The 18,738-nt window shown below is 44.8% G+C and overlaps 1 protein-coding gene across 9 annotated transcripts in view; it reads right to left on the bottom strand.

Annotated features, from left to right (window-relative positions):
- The window catches only part of l3mbtl2 (L3MBTL histone methyl-lysine binding protein 2), a 116,048-nt gene that overhangs the window by 60,045 nt on the left and 37,265 nt on the right, over nucleotides 1–18,738 (bottom strand). For all 9 annotated transcript variants that reach the window (XR_010958752.1, XR_010958754.1, XR_010958753.1 and 6 more), the window contains exons 11-15: nucleotides 17,511–17,615; nucleotides 12,491–12,638; nucleotides 11,474–11,553; nucleotides 9,538–9,772; nucleotides 5,060–5,128 (exon numbers count right to left, since the gene is read on the bottom strand). Coding sequence is in view for 2 of the 9 variants with exons in the window: in XM_067974660.1 (XP_067830761.1) it covers nucleotides 5,060–5,128; nucleotides 9,538–9,772; nucleotides 11,474–11,553; nucleotides 12,491–12,638; nucleotides 17,511–17,615 (637 nt within the window). In the remaining 7 variants the exon portion in view is untranslated. The remainder of the gene's footprint in view (nucleotides 1–5,059; nucleotides 5,129–9,537; nucleotides 9,773–11,473; nucleotides 11,554–12,490; nucleotides 12,639–17,510; nucleotides 17,616–18,738) is intronic.

Here is an 18,738-nt window from a genome sequence, read left to right as displayed (position 1 = left end):
CATTCATGCAGAAAGTTGCTAAAAATTGGAATGGACTTCCAGACAAAATGGTGGAGGCAAAACCCTGGAATTATTTATGCAACTATGGAAGGAGTTTAGCCTTGCTCAGGATGGATGTGAATATGGGCTGAGTAAACAGTGAACGGGTAGTAAGAGGAGGGGTGGGGCGATTAGGGACCAAAAAGGAGATCTACTCATGGAGGCAGAGGGCATGGACGAGGTAGTAAAATGAGTAATTTGCATCTGTCTTTACCAAGGAAGAAGATGCTGCCAGAGTCACAGTAAAAGAGGAGGTGGTTAAGACACTGGAAGGGCTAAAAATTGATAAAGAGGAGGTACTTGAAAGGCCAGCTGTACTTAAAAGTAGATAAGTCACCCGGTCCGGATAGGACGCATCCTAGGTTGCTGAGGGAAGGGTGGAAATTGCGGAGGTACTGGCCATAATCTTCCAAACATCCATAGATACAGGGGTGATGCCAGAGGACTGGAGAATTGAAAATGTTACACCCTTGTTCAAAAAAGGGTGTAAGGATAAACCCAGCAACTACAGGCCAGTTTAACCTCGATGGTGGGGAAACTTTTAGAAACGATAATCCGGGATAGAATTAACAGTCACTTGGAAAAATGTGGATTAATTAAGGAAAGCCAGCACTGATTTGTTAAAGGCAAATCGTGTTTCACTAATGTGATTGAGTTTTTTGATGAGGTAACAGAGAAGGCTGATGAGGGCAATGCGGTTGATGTGTAAATGGACTTTCAAAAGGCGTTTGATAAAATGCCACTTAATAGACTTGTCAGCAAAGTTGAAGCCCAGGGAATAAAAGGGGCAGCATGGATACAAAATTGGCTAAGTGACAGGAAACAGAGAGTAGTGGTGAACAGTTGTTTTTCAGACTGGAGCAAGGTGTGCAGTGGTGTTCCGCAGGGTTGGTACTGGGACCACTGCTTTTTTTGATATATATTAATGACTTGGACTTGGGTGTACAGGGCACAATTTCAAAATTTACAGATGACACAAAACTTGGAAATGTAGTGAACAGTGAGGAGGATAGTGATAGACTTCAAGAGGATATAGACAGGCTGGTGGAATGGGCAAACACGTGGCAGATGAAATTTAACACAGAGAAGTGCGAAGTGATACATTTTGGTAGGAAGAATGAGGAGAGCCAATATAAACTAAATGGTATAATTCTAAAGGGGGTTCAGGAACAGAGAGACCTGTGGGTTTATGTGTACAGGTCATTGAAGGTGGCAGGGCAGGTTGAGAAAGCAGTTAAAAAAGCATACGGGATCCTGGGCTTTATAAATAGAGGCATTGAGTACAAAAGCAAGGAGGTTATGATGAACCTTTATAAAACACTGGTTCAGTCACAACTGGAGTACTGTGTCCAATTCTGGGCACCGCACTTTAGGAAGGATATGAAGGCCTTAGAGAGGGTGCAGAGGAGATTTACTAGAATGGTTCCAGGGATGAGGGACTTCAGTTACGTGGGTAGACTGGAGAAGCTGGGATTGTTCTCCTGAGAGCAAAGAAGGTTGAGAGGTGTTCAAAATCATATGGGGTCTAGGCAGAGTCGAGAGAGAGAAACTGTTCCCACTGGCTGAAGGGTCAAGAACCAGAGGACACGGATTTAAGGTGATTGGCAAAAGAACCAAAGGCGACATGAGGAAAAAAATTTTTACGCAACAAGTGGTTATGATCTGGAACGCACTGCCTGAGAGGGTGGAGGAGGTGGATTCAATTGTAGATTTCAAAAGGGAATTGGGATAAGTACTTGAAGGGAAAAAATTTGTAGGGCTACAGGGAAAGGGTGGGGGAGTGGGACTAACTGGATTGCTGTTGCACAGAGCCGGCACGGGCGCCATGGGCTGAATGGCCTCCTTCTATGCTGAACCATTCTGTGATTCTTCTATTCTGTGAATGGCCTTGTTCGTGCCTATCTTGTGACTGATCTGGCATTGCTGGGTTTATAATTTTTGACTGCATGGAGGGGGCTGAGAAGGAGAGGTTCAGAGATAAAGGGAGGCCTTAATTTGGTCCTTTTCCTAATAAAAGGTCGACAGATGACAGCTGGTTTTCAAAATCCTTCCCTTCCCCCTTCCAATCCTGATTCCACATCTAGACTGAATGATAGATGGGGATGGGCAATAAATGCTGGCCTTGCCAGCGACACCCCATGAACGAATAAAAAAAAAAAACCCTTCAGCCCAGGAACTCCAACAAAACACAGGACCAATGTGAACGGCCCCTCAACTTGGCATCAGACCTCGCCTGTGCCCGAATGTCTATTCTAGTAAAGTCATTCCCTGGCCAACAAAATCATCTTTTGTTGGAACAGTCTCAAAGTTGTAACGGTGAGGTATTGGTGTAACAATACACTGTGCTAACAGCAGCTTGGGCAGCGGTGCCTGCAATTCACAAACTCAGATGGGCCACCCGAGAGAAATCTCTCTCCACGGACTGGGAAAAGACTGAAAGGCACAGGTTAACTCCCATCTCCAAGTACTGGATTACACAATGAGCAGTGATAGAATCTTGGCAACAGGTTGTTTGCTCAGGCTGGTTTGTGGTCGAGGGGGGGGGGGGGGGGGGGGGGGGAGGGAGGATGGTGGTTTGCGGTTGAGGAGGGAGGGGGCAGGACCTGAAAGAAGTGAGTGAAAAATGCAACAGGGAAAGGCCAACGAGTCCCTTTATAGTTCCTCTTTGTGCTTGTATGAGATCATTTGTGAAGCAGCAGCAGGAGTTGTACCTCAGCCCCCTCTGGGATAGGAATGGGAGCACCGAGATGCCTAGATTTTCCACAGTCACCTGCTCCCTACCTCTCCGCAAGACTCCAAAACTTAGAGTATTGTGCACAGTGCTGTCCTCATATCACAAAAAGGATATAGAAGCACTGGAGAAAGTGCAAATGAGATTTACAAATCTGATATCAGAACGGAGAGGGTGTAACGATCAGGAAAGACTGAACAGGCTGGGGCTCCTTTCTCTGGAAGAGAGAAGACTGAGAGGTGACCTGATAGAGGCCTTTAAATTTATAGTTGAGTTCAATAGGGTAGACGTAAAGAGGTTTCCACTTCTGGAGGAATCCAAAACAAGGGACATTAGAAGATATTCACTAATAAATCCAATGAGGAATTCAAAAACAACTTGCATTTATACAGCGTAGTAAAACGTCCCAAGGCGCTTCACAGGAGTGTCACCAAACAAAATATGACACCGAACCACATAAGGCGATCTTAGGCCAGGCACAGAGGTTTTAGAAACGGAACGGAGGGACGGGGAGGGAATGCCAGAGCTTAGGGCCTAGGCAGCTGAAGGCACGGCCGCCAATGGTGGAGCCATTAAAATCAGGGATGCACAAGAAGATAGGCTTTGCGGAGTGCAGAGATCTCGGAGAGTTGTAGGGCTGGAGGAGGCTACAGAGATAAGGGGGGGCGGGGGGGGGGGGGGAAGAGAAGAAGAGGCCATGGAGGGATTTGAAAATAAGGATGAGAATTTTAAAATAGAGGCGTTCCAGAGCGAGAGCCAACTTAGGTCAGCGAGCACAGGGGGTGATGGGTGAACGGGACTTGGTGCGAGTTAGGATACGGGCAGCAGATTTTTGGATGAGCTCAAGTTTATGGAGGGTGGAAGATGGGAAGCCGGCCAGGAGAGCATTGGAATAGTCGAGTCTGGAGGTAACAAAGGGTTTCAGCAGCAGATGAGCTGAGGCAGGGGTGGAGACGGGTGTTGTTACAGAGGTGCAAGTAGGCGGTCTTGATATGTGGTCGAAATTCAGGAGAAACTTCTTTACCCAGAGAGTGGTGAGAATGGAGAACTCGCTACCACATGGAGTAGTTGAGGTGAATAACATAGGTGCATTTAAGGGGAAGCTAGATAAGTACATGAGGGAGAAAGGAATAGAAGGATATGGTGATAGGGTTAGATGAAGTAAGGTGGGAGGAGGCTCGTGTGGAGCATGAACCCTGGCATAGACCAGTTGGGCCGAATGGCCTGTTACCGGGCTGGCTCACTGGTGGTCGCTGCTTCCCTTTACTCTATGTAAGGAAGCTAAATTTACAAGCTCAGTTGATATGCAAGAATCCATTTTATTAATGATCACCCCAACCAGCTCATTTGCACCGTATAATGTCCAATGCTTGTAACATGTTTTGATTACAAAAGAATTATAAAATATAGTAAGAGCGTCAGCCAACTCAGCACAGACTGGGGACTGAACCTGGGCTTCACGGCTCAGCAGATAAATTTTCGGAGCCATCAGCGAAGCCCAGATGAGACAGGGTCTGCTGGTCTCCTAGCAACATACAGCCCCTCAATGATGTAATCCTACGTGTGGCTAAGTCCTGTTACATATTTCAACACAAAAAGAAAGGAAAATGCAATTGACAAGAAAATGCACCAAAGACAATTTCAACAAAACGGGAGTAATTTTCCGAGGCCTCACCAGCATGGGGAGGAGCAACCCCTGGCAACACAAATGGGGAAATAGCAAATGTACTGCCCGCGATATATAATCCCAGGGTCCGAAAGATGAACACTAACGGTTTGAGTTTCTCCCTCACAATCTAAGGCATCGTCAGAAGCCCCTTCAAATGGACTATCTGACCCGTGTTACATCGAGGATGGAGAGTTGTTTAATTCACCATCCATCAGATGTTGCAAGTGGTTCCAGGGCACATCTGTTACCAGAGAAAGCAATAACCGCAATTTTTTAAAAATCACTTCATCTGCATATTTTTTGAAAACGCATTCAGCTGTGTTAGGATTAACGCCAAAATCTTAAAGCTCAGGTAATGAACAAAACAGTAACGCATGAACCCCGTAACTTGAAAACTGCCTAAAAAAGATCCCTGCGCAACACTGGATATCCTCTTACTCAATATCCCCTCCAGGATATTTTAGGGGATGATTTGGAGGGTAAAGGCTGTTTGATAACATAGCTGTTCATATTTGATCACCTTATTTGAAGGGGGTGAAGAAATGGCCAACTCTAGGCCCCAAAGGAGCACTCACTTTCACTCCCCTTCATTCTAAAAAAATAACCACGTCAGGACTTACTTCTTTTCCCGTACGGTTTCCTCTTTGGCTTGGTGGTTTCCGTCGGTTTACTGACAGGTTTTTCAGGAGCTGTGTGCAAAGTAAAACAAAGAAATATTGATATACAATGAATGAGATAAACACATATCCATCCAAAGGCAACCCGGACTGACAGTACACAACATACCCATTAGGACCACAAGTAAAGATAAAGGCTAAGATCTATAGTTCCTCTACTCATGTCCATTGATCTACAGCAGCCAATGGATCATACCCGAGGTTAGCATCATTTATCCATGATGGGCTCACACTTATGGGACTCTTTTGTTTGAAAGTTTTCAGGTTCTCTCTCCATGCCACCAAGAGGGTGGTTCATGACTTGCACTGGGTTTCCACCAAAGTTGGCAATGGCACAATTCAGATTGCAATCACCTGTTTTTTATATTCCATTCTTCATTTCCCTGCAACCGCTCGCCACTCAAGAAACTGAGCAGGCAACATGCTCCCCGTGTTCTGGAAATGGTGTTCTGCTGCTCCCGGCTGATATTTCTGGGATGATCCATGGCTGATTTTACCTGTGGAGAAAAGCACCTGACCTCCATTTGCCACCTTTTCAGGACAGCAAGGCTCAGATCAGGAACTCGCTCCAACCTCCTCTCCTCTCTGGTCTACCTCTTGTGGCACTTCCCTAACTTGGCACCATTCCTCGTCTCCCAACACAACCAGCACATTTCCTGTAATGGCTTCTCTTCTCTCCCCTGCATAGTCATCTTCTGTTCCATCCTTGGCCTTCCCCCTGCTTTTCCAGGTCGCCAAGTAGACATCATCTGTAGGCATGGGGGTCAGCTTTCACACATATGCTGGTGATGTCCAGCTCTACTTCTCTGTTCCCTTGACTCCTTAGTCACCGGTGCGCTGACTAACTGCTTTGGTGACATCGAGTCTTGCATGAACAAGAACTTCAACGAAGCAATATCAGCAAGACTGAACCCATTCTGTTTGGCTCCCACCAAAAACTGCACATTAACTCCCAATTCCATCCCTCTCCCTAGCCGATCGTTCAGGCTGAAGCTGACCTCACCGCACATCCACACACGTCCATTGTGCAGTGATTAGGAGCGACAACCCTGGATAAATTTCCTCAACCCTAGCCACATGCCCAGCTAGGTCTGCAGAATCCAGGGATTAAACATCAGACCTTCTGGTTTGCCTGGCTCAAACCTCTCCCTACAAAAACCTGAACTTACATAGTGCCTTCTACTTAAAACATTTCAAGACTCATCACAAATAGAGGGAAAGAAAGACTTAGAAATGATTTTAAATCGAGGTTTCTAAGACGACGAAGGGGCTAGATTGTTTTTGTGAAGACAGTTTGTTTCAACCAAGTATGTTAGGGACAACGAGGAGACACAATCTCAAGTTATGCAAAGGCAGAACAAGGTTAGATGTCAGGAGGTGGTTCTTTCCCCAGAGAATAGTGAACTAATGGAACAGGATGCCGGCTCGTGCAGTGAACACTGATCTGCTGAATTCCTTCAACGACTGAGCCAGGCTAATAGCGATTAGGTGGGGCGACAGAAAACGGGGTCAGGGATGGGTTTTGAGGAGGTTTTTAAAGAAGGATTAAGTGGAGAGCCCTAAATTCTGAGGTAGATAGTTCCGAAGAGCAGGACCAAGGCCGTGGAAAGCTCTACCAATGATGGGGCGAAGTGAGGTGGGTTACACAGAGAGCCAGAATCAAAGGAAAAAAGCATCCGAGAGAGCATACAGAGGGCTGGAGATTGCAGAGAATGGTGGGTCAAGGCTATGGAGGGATTTAGAGATGAGAAGAAGGATTTTGACTTTAATGCATGGGACAGACTGGGAGCCAGTTGTAGGTTCGGATAGGACCATGGCGAATGGGCAAACAGGACAAAATGTGGAGCAGTTTATACCCAGCAGAGTTTTGAACAGGTTGTACTTTATGGAGGGTGGAGGTCGGCAGGCCAGCAAGGAAAACATTAGAGTAGTTCAGTCTGGAGGTTATGAAGGCAATGTATAGGGGTTTCAGTGGTAGAAAGGCTGAGGTAGGGGCAATGTTCAGAGGTAGGAATGAGGTCTCAGTGAGGGATAGGATGTGGGGTTTAAAGCTCAGTTCAGTGTTGAATAATAAAAAACAAGATTACAAGTTCTCTGGTTTAATCTGAAGGAGTAGCCAGGGATGGGGATGGAATTAGTGGCAAGGGAGCCGGATTTGTAGCAGGGGCTTGAAAATGGTGATGAACTAGAGGAGAACGTGATTCATCCCTGGAGGGGGTGGAGCGCAGATTCACCAGAATAATACCGGGGCTAAAAGGGTTAAATTATGAGGACAGGTTTCATAGACTAGGCTTGTATTCCATGCAGTATAGAAGATTAAGGGGTGATCTAATTGAGGTGTTAAAGATGATTAAAGGGTTTGATAGGGTAGATGGAGAGAAACTATTTACTCTAGCGGGAGAGTCCAGAACAAGGAGGCATAATCTTAAAATTAGAGCTAGGCTGTTCAGGGGTGATGTCAGGAAGCACTTCTTCACACAAAGGGGAGTGGAAATCTGGAACTCTCTCCCCCAAAAAGCTGTTGAGGCTGGGGGTCAATAAAATCTTTCTTTTTGAAATTTTCAAAAGAACTTGTGCAGGAATTACAACAATTATTCATTCCTGTCTGGCGCAAAAATAAAACAGGAAAGGTGGCTCAACCATGACTAACAAAAGAAATTAGGGATAGTATTAGATCCAAAGAGGAGGCATATAAAATTGCCAGAAAAAGCGGCAAGCCTGAGGATTGGGAGCAGTTTAGAATTCAGCAAAGGAGAACAAAGAGATTGATTAAGAGGGGAAAAATAGAGTACGAGAGTAAACTAGCAGGGAACATAAAAACTGACTGCAAAAGCTTCCATAAATATGTCAAGAGAAAAAGATTAGTGAAGACAAATATAGGTCTCTTACAGTCAAAAATGAGCGAAATTATAATGGGGAACAAAGAAATGGCAGAATAATTAAACACATACTTTAGTTCTGTCTTCACAAAGGAGGACACAAATAACCTCCCAGAAATGTTAGGGAACCAAGGGTCTAGTGAGAGGGAGGAACTGAAGGAAACCAGTATTAGTAAAAAAAATAGTGCAAGGGAAATTAATGGGGCTAAAGGCTGACAAATCCCCTGGACCTGATAATCTACATCCCAGAGTACTAAAGGAAGTGACCCTAGAAATAGTGGATGCATTGGTGATCATCTTCCAAAATTCTATAGACTCGAACAGTTCCTACAGATTGGAGGGTGGCAAATGTAACCCCACTATTTAAAAAAGGAGGGAGAGAAAAAACAGAGAATTACAGACTAGTTAGCCCAACATCAGGAGTGAGGAAAATGCTAGAGTCTATTATAAAAGATGTCATAACAGAACACTTGGAAGGCATTAATGGGATTGGACAAAGTCAGCATGGGTTTATGAAAGGGGAATCATGCTTAACAAATCTACTGGAGTTTTTTGAGGATGTAACTAGTAGAATAGATAGGGAAGAACCAGTGGATGTGTTGTATTTGGATTTTCAGAAGGCTTTTGATGAGGTCCCACACAAGAGGTTAGTGTGCAAAATTAAAGCACATGGGATTGGGGGGGAATATACTGGCATGGATTGAGAATTGGTTGACAGACAGGAAACAGAGAGTGGGAATAAATGGGTCTTTTTCCGGGTCGCAGGCAGTGACTAGTGGGGTACCACAGGGATCAGTGCTTGGGCCCCAGCTAGTCACAATATATATCAATGATTTGGATGAGGGAACTAAATGTAACATTTCCAAGTTTGCAGACGACACAAAGCTGGGGTGAAACGTGAGCTGTGAGGAGGATGCAAAGAGGCTCCAATGTGATTTAGACAAGTTGGGTGAGTGGGCAAGAACATGGCAGATGCAGTATAATGTGGATAAATGTGAGGTTATCCACTTTGGTTGTAAAAACAGAAAGGCAGATTATTATCTGAATGGTGATAGATCGGGAAAAGGGGAGGTGCAACGAGACCTGGGTGTCCTTGTACACCAGTCAGGAGCATTCAGGTGCAGCAAGCAGTTAGGAAGGCGAATGGTATGTTGGCCTTCATTGCAAGAGGATTTGAGTACAGGAGCAGGGATATCTTACTGCAGTTATACTGGGCCTTGGTGAGACCACATCTGGAGTATTGTGTGCAGCTTTGGTCTCCTTATCTGAGGAATGATGTCCTTGCCATGGAAGGTGACGAAGGAGCAAAGCTCCGAAAGCTTGTGATTTCAAATAAAGCTGTTGGACTATAACCTGGTGTTGTACGACTCCGTACATACATTTAGATAGGTAGGAATGGAACCATGCAAGGAGAGTCCAGTGAAGGTAGACATCACTATTAACTCATTAAGCTTTCACGGGCGCTACAAAAATAATTCTTAAAATAAAACATAGTCTTCCCTGCTCTGAATGACACAACAGTGGCTATTTTTAAAATCTTACCTGGAACTACAGGTGCTTGGAGCTGATAGCCAGTCAGCTCACACCAGCCCACTGGGTACACATCTGGTGACTCGCAGTCTACCCACTGATCATAGTCGTTGTCCCACCCATCGAAATGGATCCGCAACAGACGGTTCACCACACGCGTCACCGTGGCAACGCAGATTAGCCGAGGCTCCATCAGGTCGACAGCCTCCAATTTCATTCCAGGTTCAAAACCATGACATGGAATGTCCTGGGAAACAACATGATAATCAGAGCTCCTTATATCCTGGTTCTGTAGGCCTCTTAAAATTTCCTTCCCTGTTGTAAATCAGGTCATATTTTTCCCTCCCTTTTTTCCTCTCTCTTCAGGCCTGTGGCCTTTCGTGTGTTCCACAGACCCTAGAAACCAAAGTGGCAATCAAGCCTGCTCCGCCATTTTGTTACCATGGCAGTTGTACCTTTTTAAAATCCTAATTTCCGCACCCTTTCTCCACATACTTTAATACTTCTTCCCAAATATCCAGCTCCCTTTTGTTCAATTTATTCTGCCTTCTGGGACAGTGCATTCCACATTAGCCCATCCATTCGTTTGAAGAATAGTTTCCTCGATTCACTTTTAACTGTCTTAGTTCTAATTTTCAGATGATGTCCCTTAGTTCTGGAGTCCCTAGCAGCCTCATCAATTTCCTTCATTATCTTTAAAACACCTCAATCAGATCGTCCTTTAAACTCCCGATCTCTACAGAATACTTCCCAAGTTTACCCTCAGCATCGCTTTGGCACCAGAAACAAGAGGGCAAATAGAGATGCCACAAAAGGTTATGCAACAGGCCCCTGGGGAACTCACCCTCCATTTTACCTCCTTCCTTCCCTACGAGAGAAAAAAAACCTAGCCTCAGCTCTGCACTTGTCCAGCTGAGATAGGGACCTTATGATAATTAGCAGGAACACACAACTTCCACATGGTTCAAATTTTCACTTGTCAAAATAAAATTTGCAGCTATTAAAATTTCACAAATACTCATTTTGGTATGCAATTAAAATTGCCAGTGTGCCATCACACGTCTTCTGGAGGTGCTGCCAAGCTTCCAGAGGACGCTCAGCACCACTGTAAACATTCTCAGTCATTACCACTGCAATCAGCGTCATTCTGCATAATCCTCCTAACAATTTAGAAACACAAAATTCATGGAAAATACAATCGTGATATTGAGAGAGGAGGGGGCCTACAGAAAGTGGCCCCGCACTGGTGCGCCATGTCACTGACGGCAGGAGCAGAGTTACTATTCACAATCGCCCGCAAGAGAAGTTCACTTCCTCCGATGCTTCGGTCAAAATGGCAATGTGGAGAGAGATTAAACGACAGAAAGCAAGAACATGTATTTATATAGCACCTTTCACCACTTCAGGACGTCCCAAAGCGCTTTACAGCCAATGAAGTATTTTTGAATTGTAGTCACTGTTGTAATGTAGGAAACCCAGCAGCCAATGTGTGCACAGCAAGATCCCACAAACAGCGATGTGATAAATGACCAGGTAATTTTTTTTTTTAAAAAGCGATGTAGATTGGGGGATAAATTTTGGCCAGGACACTGGGGAGAACTCCCCTGCTCTTCTTCAAAATAGTGCCATGGGATCTTTTACGTCCACCCGAGTGGGCAGACGGGGCCTCGGTTTAACGTCTCGTCCGAAAGACAGTGCAGAACTCCCTCGGTACTGCATTGGAGTGTCACCCTGGGAGTGGGACTTGAACTCAGCCTTGTGATGCAGAGGCGAGAGCACTCAGCTAATGCAGTGACGATGCAGGTACTACAATTAGTCTCAGTATCCCTGGGCTAGAGAGGCAAAGAGAAAAAAAAATATCAGCTAGGGTCCTCACTAGCATTCAATAGCCAGTGGCCACTGCTATAAAATCAAAATATTCCTGGGAAAAAAAAACCTTGTTACTTACCCTAATGAAGAGACTTGCAGGGGCTGCCATGGTGGCAGTCTCTCTCAAATACATCTCCCAGTCAAAGGACTTCTCATAACCTTGAAGCAGAAAATACAAAAGCTCATGAGCAGGAAGCAACTTTGTCCAAACAGTGAATTAGACTTGAGGATGACAAGGTACAATTGAGACACTTAAACAAGGTGCTTATTTATCACTGCCTTTACAACAAGGTGCCCGTTAAATGAAGCCCCTTCATGGGTGAGCATCGAGTTTTCAAAGCTTCAATGGAAGAGGCAGTTGGAGGGAAAGTAGGGGAAAGAGAGGCAGCAGCAAAACAAAAAAAGTAACAATGGTAATAATTAGCCTGTTCGACACCAGTTAATGGATGATAGACAGATTCGTTCAACCCCTCTGTCCTCAGTGTTCAACATTGGACAATATTCAGTCAAAATAAAAAAGGAAAGGACTATTCAGGTTCTCAATACACGAGACTGATCCAACAAGTCGTCCTGGATTGGGCCCCCAATCTGCACTTTTCAGCTGTAGAAGCAGCTGGGGGTGCTACGATTGGCCTCAGCTGCCCCTGAAGCTAGTGAGGGGATGTTTGCTACTCCTGGTCGCTATCCAGGGTCTCCTGTTGGAACGAGTCCGGAGCGTGAGGGTTTATGTACACACGCATTGGAAATGTCAGGACTCTGGGGTCAACTAGCCTGCTGACACCCGGGTGAGACAGCGGAAGGCAGCTGGCACCAATGGAACTATGCCTCGGCCAATATCCTTCGGGCGGGGGGGGGGGGGGGGGGGGAACGACTAAATAAGAAAAGGACAGGAAAATAGAAACAAAAACTCTTCACTTTTTATCCTAAATTCTGAATCCAGTTAACACGCAAGTTTCTCAATTCAAGCCGAGTGCTCTGCTCTGGTAAGCAGGAGATCGAATCAATGTTGATACCCATGGTTTTATTCTGGGCACTTTGTTGGATTTCAAAATGGATTTGAAAAAACACAGCACTTTAGTTCCATCAGGCAACTTACCTACAGGAAGCGTTAATTCAATGTCATTCTTCTTGCAGAATCCCACAGGAAAGATGGAATAGGAGGAAGCATGATAACAGAACCAGTCTGTGCCGTTGGCCGCCTCAGATCCATCAATTCCAATCATCAGATATCCATCTAGCAACACCTGCCGTTCCACAGGACACAGAAAAAGAGTCACATCTGCTGCTCTTGTACAACAGTTATCGTCGATCTCAACTTACGCTGCTTGTCCGACATCCAATATTGGATGAGCAGACGTTTCCTCCAATTAAATATCAGGAAGACCAAAGCTATTATCTTTGGCCCTCGCCACAAACTCTGTTCCCCAGCCACCGACTCCATCCCTCTGCCTGGCCACTGTCTCAGGCTGAACCGGACTGTTCATAACCTCGGTGTCCTATTTGACCCTGAGATGAGCTTCCGACCACATGTCCTCTCCATCACCAAGACCGCCTACTTCCACCTCCTTAATATCGCCCGTCTCAGCTCATCTGCTGCTGAAATCCTCATCCATGCTTTTTCACCTCTAGACTTAACTATTGCAATGCTCTTCTGGACGGCCTCCCACCTTACATAAACTTAAACTCATCCAAAACTCTGCTGCCCGTATCCTAACTCGCACCAAGTCCTGTTCACCAGTCACCCTTGTGCGCTGGGTCCAGGACCGCCTCAATTTTAAAATTCTCATTCTTTGATTTCAAATCTCTCCATGGCCTCACCCCTCCCTATCTCTGTGACCTCCTCCAACCCTACAACTGTCCGTGATCTCTACGCTCCTCCACTTCTGGCCTTCTGGCTTGGACATATATCACTGTTCCTTCATCATCACCGGGTCGATATTCTGGCATTCCATACCCAACAACATTTTGGAGCACCATTGCTACACGGACTGCAGTAGTTCAAGGAGAAGACCCACCATCTTCACAGGACAACTAGGGATGGGCAAAAGATGCGGCCTTGTTATCATCACCCAATTAATCAGATGGGAGTCGAGTCTGATTCAGAGGTAAATGGAGCACCCAGAAATTGTGATAATTCAAAATCCTTATACAGATGGAGTTTCTCACCAGCATCCATCTTGAAAATCAGTTACAATAAGATTTAAGTTTATTTTGGGGCTATAGTACACCAATCCCAATCCTGACAATGACCAATCCCAATCCCAATCATCGTGCCTGAGGAAGTAGCAAGCAGAGGGGAGACATTTCTCTACAAGGCGGCAGAGAAAATCAGAAGGAAAATTAAGCCAGGTCCTTCGTGCAATTTAGGAGAAACGTCAGCGAGCAGGAAGCTTATTGACTGGGAATGGAGCAGGAGACACGGGAAGGAGGAAGGGAAGAAGAGGTCACTCTTCCTATTGAAGATTTCTGTTCCTTTGTCAATACCATCCTGACCTGGGCACCAGTAGGACTCACGCCTAAAAAAAATTAAAAACAATGGCTGATATTCTGAAAGGTGATTGAATCCTCACAGAGCAAGGGAGCAATTTCATCATCCGCACAGGTTAATTCAGGTTATTTTGGTTTTCTTTATTACTGAGAAACCCAGATGAAGAGCTAAGACTATAGTACAGGAGCTAGCAAGGTTGAAAAAAACAAGAGAGAAGATGGTAAAACAGGAAGTAGTGATTAAGTGACACAAGTTCGAGACACTGGTTATAATGTGACAGGGACCAGGAATGTTCCAACTATGTCAAATTGGCTGATCTCAGCAGGAGCAGCAATGGGGATGGAGAAAATTCAGCCAGGATTCCCGCTTCTGACCGCTACATGTGGATTGCATGTGTAGATGCTGGTCAAGGACAGCATTGGGTGAAGCTGTGATCAAATTGCCTGCTGACACGCACATACGAAGAATGGTAATCTGGGCAATGTACTGGAAGGTTTGCAGCATTTGTGGAAACAGACCCCAGGGGAGGGAAGAGTATTGGTGGGAAGAACAGAAAAATCTGTCTGTTTGCAAGAGGAATTTGCAGGGCTATAGGCAAAGAGCAGGGGAGTGGGACCAATTGGATAGCTCTTTTAAAGAGCTGGCACAGACACGATGGGCCAAATGGCCACCTTCTGTGCTGTATGATTCCATGATTTAAAAAAACAAGATATGAGACAGGGAAAGATTGAATCTGCCTCCACCACCCCCTTGGGCAGTGCATTCCAGATCCTAACCACTCGCTGTGTAAAAAGTTTTTCCTCATGTCACCTTTGGTTCTTTTGCCAATCACCTTAAATCTATGTCCTCTGGTTCTTGACCCTTCCACCAATGGGAACAGTTTCTCTCTATCTACTCTGTCTAGACCCTTCATGATTTTGAATACCTCTATCAAATCTGCTCTCAACCGTCTCTGTTGCAAGGAGAACAACCCCAGCTTCTCCAGTCTATCCATGTAACTAAAGCCCCTCATTCCTGGAATCATTCTAGTAAGTCTCTTAGTCCGAAAAACAACCAACCATTCTTCACTACTCTCCGTTTCCTGTCCCTTAGCCAATTCTGTATCCATGTTGCCACTGCCCCCCTTGGGCCGCAATCTTGATAAGCCTACTGTGCGGCACTTTATCAAACGCCTTTTTAAAGTCCATATACACCACATCAACTGTATTGCCCTCATCTACCCTCTCTGTTACCTCATCAAAAAACTCTATCAAGTTGTTAAACACGATTTGCCTTTAACAAATTTCCTTAATCAATCCACACTTGTCCAAGTGACTTAATTCTATCCCGGATTATCGTTTCTAAAAGTTTCCCCACTACTGAGGTTAAACTGACTGGTCTGTTGTTGCTGGGTTTATCCTTGCACCCTTTTTTGAACAAGTGTGTAACATTTGCAATTCTCCAGTCCTCTGGCACCACCCCAGTATCTACGGATGTTTGGAAGATTATGACCAGTATCTCCAAAATTTCCACCCTTACTTCTCTCAGCAACCTAGGATGCATCCCATCCGGACTGGGTGACTTATCTACTTTAAGTACAGCTAGCCTTTCAAGTTCCTCTCCTTTATCAATTTTTAGCCCATCCAGTATCTCAACTACATCTTCCTTTACTGAGACTCTGGCAGCATCTTCTTCCTTGGTAAAGACAGATGCAAAGTAATCATTTAGTACCTCAGCCATCCCCTCTGCCTCCATGAGTTGATCTCCTCCATGATCCCTAATCGGCCCCACCCCTCCTCTTACTACCCGTTTACATGCCTGTAGAAGATGTTTGGATTCCCTTTTATGTTGGCCGCCAGTCTATTCTCATACTCTCTCTTTGTCCCTCTTACTTCCTTTTTCACTTCCCCTCTGAACTTTCTATATTCTGCCTGGTTCTCACTCGTGTTATCAACCGGACATCTGTCAGACGCCCCTTTTTTCTGTTTCATCTTCTCACTATCTCTTTTGTCATCCAGGGAGCTCTGCTTTAGTTGCCCTACCTTTCTGCCTTGTGGGAATGTGCCTAGACTGTACCCAAACCATCTCCTCTTTAAAAGGGCGCCCACTGTTTAATTACAGCAATAACAACAACTACTTGCATTTATGTAGCACTTTTAAGGTAGTGAAAACATCCCATGGTGCTTCACAGGACTGTTACCAATCAAAATTTGACAGCAATAAAAGGAGTAGAGGTTTGGCTGATTTGTCCCTCCCAAGCCCAGGAGCACCAAGACCAACTGTAGAGCCCGTGCTACTGCCCTAGCTGAGATTTGCTAACACCGTGATAGACTGGAGATTAAAGCAAGGACAATCTACCAGCTCTCTGTACAGCTCAGTACCACACCGGGCAGTACTGTTAACCACTAAGCCATCGGGAGAGCTTCTTTCCCCTATGCCTCCTTGTCTCCAGTTGCAGATTGCTGTCCACTAAGCATCTGCCTTAAGATAGGAGGCAAGAAGATCCAGTCCAGATTTACTCTCAACTCCCATCAAGGTCCTTCTGTAATTAACAGAATAATGGTATAATGATAGTTAGAAGGGGAGCTATGTGGTGCTCCTTCTAACAGCCAACCCATCTAAGCAGTGCCAGGTGGCTCCCTGTGTGGAACATAGGAACAGAAGGAGGCCACTCAGCCCCTCGAGCCTGTTCTGCCATTCAATTAGATTATGGCTGATCTGTACCTTAACTCCACCTACCTGCTTTGGTTCCGTAACCCTGGACACCCTCATCCAACAAAAAACTACCAATCTCAGTTTTGAAATTTTCATTTGACCCCCAGCATCAACAGCTTTTTGTGGGAGAGAGTTCCAGATTTCCACTACTCTGTGTGAAGAAGTGCTTCCTGACATCACCCCTGAACGGCCTGGCTCTAATTTTAAGGTTATGCCCCCTTGTTCTGGACTCCCCCCACCAGAGGAAATAGTTTCTCTCCATCTACCCTATCAACTCCTCTAATCATCTTAAACACCTCAATTAGATCACCCCTTAATCTTCTACACTTAAGGAAACGGAAGCCTAGTTTATGCCACCTGTCCTCGTAATTTAACCCTTTTAGCCCCAGTATCATTCTGGTGAATCTGCACTGCAATCCCTCCAAGGCCAATATATCCTCCCTGAGATGCGGTGCCCAGAACTGAACGCAATACTCTAAATGGGATCTAACCAGAGCTTTATATGAAAAACATAACTTCCACCCCTTTGTATTCCGGCTCCCTTGAGATAAAGGCCAACATACTATTAGCCTTTTAAATTATTTGTTGTATATATCCAGTAGCTTTTAGTGATTCCTGTACTTGGACCCCTAAATCTCTGCTCATTCACAGTTTCTAGCTTCTCGCCATTTAGAAAATACTCTGATTTATCTTTCTTAGATCCTCACACTTCCCCACATTGAACTCCACATGCCACAGTTTTGCCCACTCACTTAATCTATCTAATGTCCCTTTGCAACTTTCTGCTCCCATCTATACCATTTACTGAGCCACTTAACTTGGTGTCATCAGCAAACTTGGATATACAGCTCTCTATTCCTTGTGATATACACAGTTAAGAATATTATCGCAACAGTACCTCAATCCCAATTTACCAAAAAAAATGTCGCCTTACCTTTTGGACACTAGCAACACAAATGGTGGATAAATTCAGTGGATCAATGGCCTCCAGTTTCATCCCCTCCTCAAACCAGTCATCATTAGTATAAACCGCTCGGACCTAGGAATCAGAAGGGTTTTAAAAAGCAACAAAGTTTGGTAAACACTAACTTCTGACAAAAAGCAAAAAAAAAAAATGCAGATACCGGAAATCTGTAAGAATTGAAAATGCTTGAAGCACTCAGGTCAGTCAATATCTGTGGAGAAAACAGATGAGTTAATGTTTCAGGTACAAACACCATTCTGACAAAAGGTCCACCTCTGCACTGTTAACTCATCTGTTCTTACCATAGATGCTGACCGGCCTGCTGAGAACTTCCAGCACTTTGTTTTTCTGTTAGCAAATTCTTACACTAAGCCGATTTCTACACCATAACCAAATGCTCTCAACTTGAAGTGTCAGCCTTGGCTCAGTGAGCGCACTCTACAAGGCATTGTATTTTGGTTGTCAATTATCTCTGCAGATTGCTTGCTGTTTTTGTGAATATATTCACCAGAGTCTCAAAAACATCACGAATGGCCTCTAACTCAGATCAAACAGTGGCATGGAGTCAACATACTCCATTTAGATATCTTTTGCTTATACTCCAGCACATTCACTAATGGAGACTTCAGCAAGGAACCCTGCAAGAAGATGTAAAGAGAATTTTTTTTTTAAAAAGTGAGTAAGATTATATATATTAGCCTCCCACCTCATACAATCCCACCCCAGTGGTTTTGGGGGGGTAAATTAATTATGTGGGCAGTGCTAAACCATCTAGACCAGGGAGATCCCAAATTTGATTCCAGATTTGTACTGAGTTAGTTGATCTCGATCAGGGCTACAGTAGGGACACTGCAAATAGTAGTGGGTGCAAGAACCTGAGATGTCTCTGTCTATGGGGAAATGACTGGCATTCAATTGATCTGTCCTTAGTGTTCTTGCAGAGATTGGAAGCCAACCATTTGGGGCAACTGTGGGCATGAATTCACAGGCTACCCTCCAAGACACCATTTGTTGGAGTTTTAACACCAGAGCAATACACTGGCACAAAAAAGAAAATTATTTTAACTGGAGTACAAAAAAAAGTTTGCCATATCACCAAAAGACATTGCTCAATTCCAGGTATGTCAGAGGTGCCACTTTTTGGATAAGTCGTTGAACAGGCAATCCAGGACTCGGTTTAAGTGGATGCGAGGGATCC

The sequence above is a fragment of the Heptranchias perlo genome, chromosome 40, assembly GCF_035084215.1.
Source record: "Heptranchias perlo isolate sHepPer1 chromosome 40, sHepPer1.hap1, whole genome shotgun sequence".
NCBI classification, from domain to species: domain Eukaryota; kingdom Metazoa; phylum Chordata; class Chondrichthyes; order Hexanchiformes; family Hexanchidae; genus Heptranchias; species Heptranchias perlo.
Note: the sequence above shows the minus strand (reverse complement) of the source record. Positions and strands in the feature narration are given on the sequence as shown.